Source organism: Marmota monax, unplaced genomic scaffold, assembly GCF_021218885.2.
Source record: "Marmota monax isolate L192 unplaced genomic scaffold, Marmota_monax_Labrador192_F-V1.1 WCK01_AAM20220418_F8-fsc00354, whole genome shotgun sequence".
NCBI classification, from domain to species: Eukaryota; Metazoa; Chordata; class Mammalia; order Rodentia; family Sciuridae; genus Marmota; species Marmota monax.
In genome coordinates, this window is record NW_026692876.1 from 236,702 (window position 1) to 247,589 (window position 10,888).

Below are 10,888 nucleotides of genomic sequence, written 5' to 3' on the forward strand. Positions count from 1 at the left end.
CTTAATTTATTTTCATCAGAGAAAGGTATTCAAACCATATTGATCCCTACATCAGTTTAGATCCAGAATCAGGTATTACTAAGCATAGGATATCATCAGTGTGTACCATGTATCTCATGTTTTGCCTCTCTTATCACGTAACCCCCAGTCCTGATGCATAACTCTCATTCATTAGGAAGGTGATCAATTATTCATTTATGAAACAAATATATTTTGATCACCTATCATGTGCCAGGCATTAGAGATAAAATGATATGCAAGATGTGGGGCCTATAGTCTGTGGGAGAGAGAAACTTTAATCATATTTCAAAAACAGGTCATTACTAACTGGTTCACCTTATTAACAAAAAGTACTAGAAGTTTTAGGAGTGGATCAGGAGGTACCGGTCTGCTCTAGGGGGTGGGTTGTTAGGTACTTGATGGATTTTTTTTTTTGAAACAGTAGATAAGTGATTAATTACATGATTAATTATAGCTCCCTTAGATTCAGGTTCTACAAAAGAACCTGAATTAAGAGACTGCTACTTATCTCTCTTTCTGTTCTTAAAATATACACTTTTCTGTTCTTAAAATATACACATTGCCAGGCTTAGTGGCTCACACCTATAATTCCAGCAGTTCAGGAGGCTGAGACAGGAGGATTGCAAGTTCAAGGTCAGCCTCAGCAAATTAGCAAAGCTCTAAGCAACTTAGCAAGGCCCTGTCTCATAATAAAAAAATAAAATGGGCTGGGAATGTTGTTCAGTGGTTAAGTGTACCTGGGTTCAATCCCCTGTACCAAAAAAAATTTTTTCTCAAACTAACTGGTGTAACAGTACCAATTTCTCAGGACAAGTTTTGGGAATTAAATAACATAAGTTGGGCTGGGGATGTGGCTCAAGCAGTAGCACACTCGCCTGGCATGCCTGCTGCCCGGGTTTGATACTCAGCACCACATACAAACAAAGATGTTGTGTCCACCAAAAACTAAAAAATAAATATTAAAAATTCTCTCTTTAAAAAAAAATAACACAAGTAAATACCCAAGACTATGTCTGCCATGTATAAATTGGTATTAACTAAAAATTAGATATTAGGCCAAATTAATGGTTGTAAAGCCGATTTTCTCCTTGAAACACTAACAACTTCTTCAATAGCCAAGTTCTCTTCCATTGAGGGAAATTAAAACTAGGGGTTTTCACAAGTTCCTCATTAAACTGATCCTGTACATTGTCTAAAATTCCTCACCTCTGCCCTCTTAGAGCACTAATCTGTTTGACTTCAAAACAATTAGTTCTTAAACCATGCTTATGGTTTGAACCATAAAACCTTATGATTCCCAGATAAATATAAGACATTGGATATTAGCTGAGTGGCCTGTTCATTACTTTTATTTGTTTAATATAACAGAAATCCCAGTAAGAATTTTTTCTTTTTAAATTTTCATTAGCCAAAGTTTGAACTCCACTACCTTAAAACAATAAGTTATAGAAAATTTATGTTAAAAAGATAACTGCTACTTTGGTGAAGTAACACATAATAATGTCACCTGGGTTTTTGGTGTTTTTTTTTTCTTCAAACTAATGCAAATTCCTAAAACTACTTTGAAGATATAGAACCAATGATAATATTTTTTAAAAAATGGATATATAAAATAAGTTTCATAAGCTAACATTGATGATATTGCAAATTTTCCCCACATGGATGATTTAACACTTTTAACACTTTTTCCACTTCAATTGACTTTCTTCTGAGTCTCAGACCTTTGCCATGTTTAGGGCCGACCAGCACTTGAATGCCTTTCCTCCATTTCCATAATCTTATATTTTAGAAGCCTGCTTCCTGTTTTTAAAAATGAAAACGCTAGGGCTGGGAATGTGGCTCTGCAGTGAAGCACTCCTGGATTCAATCCCTGGTACCAGAAAAAAACAACAACAATAAAGTTAACTATGGAAACAATGGCTAATAATTAATGTTCACATAAGAGCTGACATGACTGTTTAGGCCAGGTACAAGCTGAGGAAAAGAAGGTGATCTGTGTGGAAGGAGAAATATGGAACTAATAGATTCTGGATATGATGAAAGAAGAGCTATGTAGCTTCTGAAAGACAAGAGAGAACAGTTCTTAACACCTCCCTAGGCCTTTGAAACTCAATTGGACTTAATTTCCTGTTATTGGACTCTATAAGGCAAACAGATCTTTAAAATGCCCACCCAATCATACCCCTGCATGCATGCACTTTTAAATGGGTTTTAGTTCCTTGCAATCCAAGAAACCTGACTAGAAAATCATTCGAAAGGTAACAAGCACAAATAGAGGCTGATGTTGGGACAAAAAAGCAAAGAATAAAGGAAGAGAAGGATATTTGATCACTGGGGTGTTATAAAGCTATTCAAAATAGTGTTAAAGATCTTCTAAAGTGGGCCCTCAAAGTTTCTTTTTCTTGACTTGTCTCATCATCTCCAGCAAGCCAATCATTTGTCTCAATTCCCTGATGTTTTTTTATGAGGGTGTTTACTTTCAACCTGTATAATAAAAAGTTATCAGTAGAGGCTTCAGAAGATGAATTTTGATTTATTGTTTTTTTTAGTTCTTTTTTTTCCTCTTCATCTTCTACCTTCTCCCATTCCCACTCCCAGATAAAAACATACATACTCACTTTAGCTAGTCAAGAAAAAACAAGTTAACAGCTGACATATACATCCAACTATTTGACCAGTGAAAACCAAATTAACACACACACACACACACACACACATATATATATATATATATATATATATATATATATATATATTTACATAAAACAATTCTTTTCTTACCCTTCCCCTATCTATATACTGTTGCATTTCAATGCTAATGAATAAAACAGGTATTTGGGGGCAGTGTTTTAAAATGGCATATCTGCTTATACCTGTGTAATAGCCATGGTACTCATCCTATTTTTCTCAGGTAAAATGAATTTCAGTGCCAAGCCTTTTATTCTTGAAAATAATCACTTAAGAAATTGTTCTCTTCACCCACCTTTTTTTTTAACCCAGGGCCTTACACATGCTAGATAAGCACTGAGCTACATCCTCAGACCTTTTTAGACAGGGTCTTGATAAGTTGTCCAGGATATTCTCAAAACTGTAATCCTCCTGCCTTAGTCTCCTGAGTAGCTGAAATTATAGGCATGTGCTACCACGCCTGGCTCTTTTCATCCACATTCTGTTAAGAGCAATTGATAGTTTGAGAATTGGTTGATCTTTCTATGAACCTTTTGGAGGACCCTTGTCAACTTCTTCCACTGAGCCTGGTAAAATAATAGCAACTGTGTGTGTGTGTGTGTGTGTGTGTGTGTTTACTTTTTAAAAAGCATATTCCTGGGCTGGTGATGTAGCTCAGTGGTAAAAGCCTTGCCTAGCATGCATGCAAGATCTGAATTTGATCCCACTACTGCAAAAAGAAAAAATAGCATATTTTTTTTTTTTTTTTAATTTATTTATTTTTAGTTCTCGGCGGACACAACATCTTTGTTGGTATGTGGTGCTGAGTATCGAACCCGGGCCGCACGCATGCCAGGCGAGCGCGCTACCGCTTGAGCCACATCCCCAGCCCAAAAAAAAGCATATTAATAATTACTATAGCAATCTCTAGCTCAGAATGAAAAATTCAGGGCTTTACCTAGGTGAATACAGATAATAAGTCATGTAAGCATATCCACACTTTGGTGGGGTGCTAAGAAAGTTTGGAAACCATGGCTCAGCATTTCTCAACTAACTAAATTTTGTGGCTCGATCTATCTGTATTCACCCAACAAATTCATTTCTACTATCTATAGCGATGTGAATAGACATGCCTATTCACATTTAATACTTTCCCTCAGAAGGTATCCAAATATACAACCCAAGGCAGGTTGGAAGCCAGATAAAATGGCATGATGTGTAAGAAGAAAATTCCAAATAAGGTTCAACTGGTTACAGTGACGGGAGTGACATTGTCCATGATTAGACGGAGGACTCAAAGCCTAAGAGTAATGTGTCTATTTCTAAAGGAGATAGTTGACACTGGAACAGAGAGAGGAAAGAGAGTTGACTTTTCGGTTTGTATTTTCCAGGTGATTTTTTTGTTTTTTTAGTGTCACTCACGGTAGAAAACATATTCAGTGTAAGAGGTCCAGATCTTGTCATCTGTTTGGTCATGTGTGACAGTGCAGGTGCCAGTGGAGTTGCATGCTACCATGTGGAAGCCAGCATCAGCTAGTCTGTCAAAGGCTTGTTCCAGAAAAGTGAATTTGAGATAGTATCGAGAAGTGTATCTCTCAGGAGGGCGGTCAGGGTCTCTGCTTTCATTCAGAGTATCTCCAAACACTTCTTTGGCCAAGGAGATCTTACCACACACCATGATTCGGGCCACACGGCGGAATTTGGCATCTGTTTGGCTGTCCCGACCCAGAGTATAAGAGCCTCGATAGCCAATAGTGATGAAGCCTGCCTTCTTGAGATGAGAACCAGCACCTGCTGTCAGAGCTAGAGGGTTATCAGGGCCACTAATATGGACAATACTACTTGAAGAGGGATTAAACATGGTGTCAATGCTGGGAGATAGCTCTTCTAGGTCATTTTGGCATAGGTCATTGCCAACTGAGTTGAGCTTATTCAATTTAGGAGCCAACATCTTGACCAGTTCTGGCAACCTGAAGTATTCTGCTTCTCTCTGGAGCCGACCGTGCTCTGGAAAGTGGTCAGGAAGCACTACTTGCCGGTCCCTCATGTAGTCTAGCACATAACGAAAGAGAAAACCATCTCGATCTATGAAAAACCTCCCTTTGTTGTCCTGGGTCAGGGAACAAAGATTCTTTTCACTGAACATTTCCCAGAGCAGGGAACCAGGAATGCTGATCAAAGTAGGATATCGGGTGATGTACACTTGACCACCGACATTGAGTTCAATAATCTGAGGGAAATGACTGAAATCCTCACTTGGTTTGGTACAACTGGATTTTTCTGGCATGGCCATATTGACCTGCAAAAGCAAAACAAATTGGTTTTAAGTAAGGATTTACAGGATGTCCCCATTCTGTTTATAAGCAAACATTTTTCCACACATACACATTGTACATATCAAGAAACTCAAGCAAAAGCACGACCTTTTACTAATTAACTAAGCTTGAGGATGACAACATAGAGAAAATAGTGCATGATTTAGCTTTGCAATGATTCCTAATGTCCTTCTAAATGCACATGTTTCAGACGATAATAATTCCTCATTTCATGATGGCAGGTTATCACAGTTCATGCAAGGCCCCCTCTCAATGATGCTCATTTAATTCTTTTACTTTATTCTCTTACTCTATTTCCATTTCTGTCCCTGCCCCCAACACAGACAACCATTCTGATAAGTTTAGTATATATCTTTTTGTTTGTATGCATTCTTGCAAAATGGATTTTATGTTTATATATATATATATATATATATATATATATATATATATATTATTGTATTATATATTTTGTTCTTTTTTTTCATTATCAGCACCATATTACTCAGATCCCTTTTTGTTTCTATGATTGTATCTAATCTTCTGTTTCTAATTGTGGCACCTGCTTCTAATGTGCACCCACCACATTTTACCATTCACTCTCCCAGTGATTGAAAACCCAGATTACTTTCAACTTCCTGATATAATGTACACCCTTGTACACGTTCTCTATGATTTCCAAATCCTGACCTCTTTCTCTTTCCTAAACTTCAGTTCTATATTAGCAACATTTTCTGACTGCCCTGGCAGCACCTTGAATTCAGCATGTTCAAAATCACTCATGTACATCAAAGTGTTTTTTATTTTTTTAGAATTTTTTTTAATATTTATTTTTTAGTTTTCGGCGGACACAACATCTTTGTTTGTATGTGGTGCTGAGGATCGAACCCGGGCCGCACGCATGCCAGGCGAGCGCGCTACCGCTTGAGTCACATCCCCAGCCCATCAAAGTGTTTTTTAAAAAGTAAGTTATTATTAATTATTTCTCTTCATGTTTCCAGCCCAAACAGGTCAAATTTTCTGACTTTTCCCCCCATCAGTAGTACCACAATTTTTTCAGTAGTCTGAATTTGAAATTCAGAAACCTCAGTCATGCTATTGATTTATTCATTCTTCTCATCCATATTTCTCACTAACCTAGAAATTATTTCTTTATGATATCTCTTGCATACAGTTTATTATTGCTACTTCCTATTCTTATTCTTCACTCATATAAGAATCTCCAGTTTGGTCTGTCCATCTCTGGTTGCTACCCAATCATATTTAGTCTCTCCTGCTAACACACAGCCAAACCAAGATATTTAAAATTTTGCTATCAGATTAGTTGTTATCATGTCATATCTGTTTAACAATTTCTGGTGGTTCCACTTTGCCTATACATCAAATTCAAACCCCTTACCTTGGAATTTAAAGCTATCTACAAGAATTCCTAATACTATATAGGACTTACTATGTGCTAGGTATTGTTCTTAGCTGATGAGTTTATCCCTGATTTAAAAAAACAAAAAAACACCTTGTCCAACATATGTCTAATAAGTAGTTTTGGTCCAAATTCAAGCAATAGCACTCCTGTGTCCATGTTATTAACTACTATGCTATACTGCTCCCTTTTGATCATTATCTGCTAAGACTTTTTTACACATAGAAAATAAAAAGATAAAGGTCATTGATCATTGTCAATGATGTTTGCTTTAAATTTGTGGGGGGGGGGTTGTGAGTTTTTCGTTTTGTCTTTTGTCTTTATTCACATCTCCCCCACCCCTGTAAAACCTTATTCCTTCTCCTTGACATCCACCTGTACTTCAAAGACCAATTCAAGTCCCAAATAAGGTCAACCTCCTCCTATTTCTTTATTAAACTTGAAAATCTTGGATTAAAAAAAAAAAACTCATATGGCTTTCTACTCCTTAACATAACAGTAATAGTAGTAATATATGAGCTATACTAAAAATAGCTAACATTTACAAAGCACTTACTATATACTAGTTCTCTTCTGACCCCTTTTCATGTGATCACTCAATTAATTATTTGTAACAATGCAATGAGGTCAGTTCCACAAACTCATCCACTTTTTCATGTTCACATGCCTCAAACTTATGATTCCTTCTGCTTGAAATGCCTTGTTTTACTCTAACCACCCCATGCTCCTGGTCCCTCCTTGTGAAATAATATAATATAGTGGCTTTGGGCAGTTCTGAATTGAATCCCAGGTCTGCTACTTACTAGCTGAATAATTTTTTTGTGGGGTGGGGATTGAACCCAGGGCCTTGTGCATGTGAGGCAAGCACTCATATATTCCCCAGCCCCTAGCTGAGTAATTTTAGGCAAACTATTTTTTTCTCTGAGCCTCAATTTCCTTTCCAGAAAATGGATACAATAAAATACCCTAATTAATAAGATGAGAAAATTATATTTAAGGCAAATAAAGTACTTAACACACCACCTGGCATATCATAAATGCTTAACAGATGGTAGGTTACATTAGTTTCCTTAGCTTGTCTCAGGAAAAGCAATAAAAGATTGCTTTTCACTGAATTGATTATGGCAAAAGAAGTCTCATAGTGATCCACTGAAATCCTCTAAAATGAAATATCCTAACTTTTCATCCCATTCTTTTATATTCATTATCACTGCAGTTTATAAGTATCTCTATTGGAGAATTTATCAGCCCCTACTAGAACTAGAACTGTTTATTTATTTATCTGTTTGGCCCTAAGGCAACAAAGTAATCTTTTTTAAAAGATTTATTTTTCAGTTGTAGGTGGACACATACCTTTTATTTTATTTTTATGCGGTGCTGAGGATCAAACCCAGTGCCTCATGCATGCTAGGCAAGCATTCTGCCACTGATCTATAGCCCCAGCCCACAAAGTAATTTTTTTTTTTTAAGATGTTGGTAATCCTAGAGACCTTAATTGTTAGAAGCAACTGGGCACATTTTTTTAAATTTATTTTTAGGTTTTAGGTGAACATAATATCTTTATTTTACATTTATGTGGTGCTGAAGATTGAACCCAGTGCCTCATGCATGCTAGGCGAGCACTCTACCACTGAGCCACAACCCCAGCCCCACAAAGTAATCTTAATTTAAACTTCCGCATCCCCAGCACTGAGTCTGGTGATTAGCAAGCCTGTGGTAAATAATTATTGAATGATGAGTAAATCACCAACAAACAAATGTAACACTAAATCACACTAAAATGTGACATTATTTTCACAATCCCACAGTATATGAGTAGAATTCCATTTAGAAGCTGGTGCAGTGGTGCATGCCTATAATCCCAGCATCTCAGGAGACTGAGGCAGGAGGATCACAAGTTCAAAGTCAGCCTTAGCAACTTAGCAAGGCACTTAGCAACTCAGTGAGACCCTGTCTCTAAAAAAATTATTAAAAAAGGGCTGGGGATGTGGCTCAGTGGTTAAGCACCCCTGGGTTCAATCCTCAGTATCAAAAAAAAAAAAAAAAGGAAACAAAAAGGAAATCATTTATAGAAATTCATTTTGAATACACATTTAAGAACAAGAAATGTACATATATTAGATTTTGCAGGTTTCTGAATACAGAAGAGGTCTTATTTATTTCTTCCAAAAACAATGACAAAAGTCCCAAATGCTTTTCCCCATTGTACAATAAAACAGATCATTTTATAGTACAAATAAGCATTTGGAAAACAGTAGTGAAAATGTATTATTTGCTTTTCTTTCTTGTTGCTTTGAAGAGACTTCTGCCCAGGTCAACTAGTAGTTTAAAATCCTATAAGTGAGAGTCACATTCAATTTAAGGAGTCAAGCTGGGTATTAGATTTTGCCTCTTACATTAAGTACAGAATTTTTAGCTGAATTCTAATGACCCAGCCTTTGTTTCTGGAGGAAGAAGTCAGAAGCAGAAAAGTTAAGCCTAGAGCTGTATGGGACTTTTAACTGCTTCCTCTCTTTGGTACAATCACAAATATGTTTTTAAACACAAATATAATTTTTCTTTCAGAAATTTTACACTGAAAGCTAGAATCTGAGAAGAGTTTTTTTTTTAAGAAATAAAAATGGAGGTAGTTCCCTCACTAATTAAAAAAGTCTAATTCGAAAGAGCCCCTGGAATATTATCATAACATGAAGTCAAGAAGGGCATACTTCCCAAATAGAAAGATTATGATTTGTTTGCATGTATTTGCAATTTGCATATAAAAATCTTTTAATATTCTTCCTTTTCCTTTCTTAGTATTTTCTGTTCAACTGGTTTTGCTCCCAAGGAAGCAAAAAGCAATTCATTCAAATCTAACCATCCATCAGTTTTTGAAATGCTTGCTTGGCAAATGCTTTTTAAGGAATCTTGAAATGTCTCATTTATTGTCTTGTGTATAAATCAGAGGTTGATAAGGATTTGTGGTTATTTGCCTCAGCAAATCAAAGAAATAATAGTCTCTGTAAAGGAGGAAGTAAATGAGACAATGTGTAAAGTAATGATTTAAACCAGATGAAAAAAAAGTCCTTAAACCCAGCTGTGTACTGCAAGCCCAGAAGAACTGAGCTTTACACTTCAATGTTTCAAAGGCACTGAGGAAAGTAGCAAGTTCATCCTTCCCTTTCTACAGTCAAATAATCTTCTTAATTGTAGTACTTATAACCAAGATCCACTGTTTCTAAAGGGAAAAAAATGTCAAATATATGAAAACAAACTATAGTATTATCTCTTCTTAAGATGCCTGATTTCTTCCTGAAAATGTAGAGTTTTCTAAGGAAATCAGACAATTTATAAATGACCAACTTCCAATTTTATTAAATCTGAAATCCTTCTGTCCTAATCTCTTCCCCCTCTCTCCCTTTTTTCTCCTCTCCCTCCTCTTCCTTCTTTGCCCTCCGTTCCTCTCTCTCTCCCCTCTCTGACCAGTTTGTCTGAAATATACACTCACTTATAAAATGAATCCACCAATTTTAAATGTGGTTCGCACCTTTTCTGTTGCTCCAATTAAGAGATACAAAAAATCAGAGTAGATAACAGCTGAACTGGAAGTGTAAACAAAAGGAGAAAACAACTTTAAGAAATAAGAAATAGTTTTTCTTCTACTTGCAGGAGAAAATCCTCAGTAGCATTCCTTTCCTTTTCCAATTAGTTTATACTTATGGCTTTTAGCCCGCTCATAAAAATGAAATGCCAGTACCCAGGTGCTTAAAAACAAACAAAAATTTTACTTTTCAATTAACCAAATGATGAAAGGCAATCTGAGTTTTCAGAATTGCCCTGCAGAAAGAGCCTCCCCTATTTTTGGATCTGTAGCCTGCTTTCCAATCAGTAGGTTTAACATGCAGTCCTCTCTCCGTACAGAGAAAGGACAGACAGAGACATGCGCATCCTCAGCTCAAATGCAGAAGCTCCTGAATTCCAGAAGCAGTTTACTGGAAAGGAAAGACAAGGAGATCAATGGAGTAGTTACCTTGAATCTCTAGTTTCTGCGATATTCTTAAGCAGTCTCAGTCCCTGTGTGTCTTGCTGCCGTGCCAGCTCAGCTCTGCTTGTGAAATGACTTCCTGCTCGCCTTCCTTTCTCTGGCTGTGCGCTTTGGCGCTTGAGCAGAGTTTTCCCTTTTAATACTAGCAAGGCTGTAGACCCTCCTCCGCTTCTGTGACAAACTCGGTTCCCTCCGCTGCCCGCCTCCCAGATAGAAAACGGCAAGCTCTTCATTCTGCAGTTTGAGGAGAAAGCAAAGGAGAGAGAATAAGATAACCATGGTGGTGATGTTAAAGGAGTCGAATTTGGAGGTAAAAGAGAATTTTTGCTCATCATTTTCTTGGTTCCAGCAAAACAAATAAACATTTAGCACATGCAAATTACCTGAATGTATTTTCTTTTTACTAAAGCATTGGCTGGATTCTAAAATTGAATGTATAGG

General features: G+C 36.7%; 1 protein-coding gene across 1 annotated transcript; it reads right to left on the bottom strand.

Moving 5' to 3' along the window:
• Nucleotides 1–3,990: 3,990 nt before the first annotated feature.
• LOC124096131 (BTB/POZ domain-containing protein KCTD16) lies at nucleotides 3,991–10,622 on the bottom strand. The gene is made up of 2 exons (XM_046449685.2): nucleotides 10,433–10,622; nucleotides 3,991–4,987 (listed from the first exon to the last, which is right to left on the bottom strand). Exon 2 carries the CDS (start codon nucleotides 4,979–4,981, stop codon nucleotides 4,103–4,105), a length of 879 nt encoding a protein of 292 aa, XP_046305641.1. The 5' UTR covers nucleotides 4,982–4,987; nucleotides 10,433–10,622; the 3' UTR covers nucleotides 3,991–4,102.
• Between the last annotated feature and the right edge of the window lie 266 nt (nucleotides 10,623–10,888).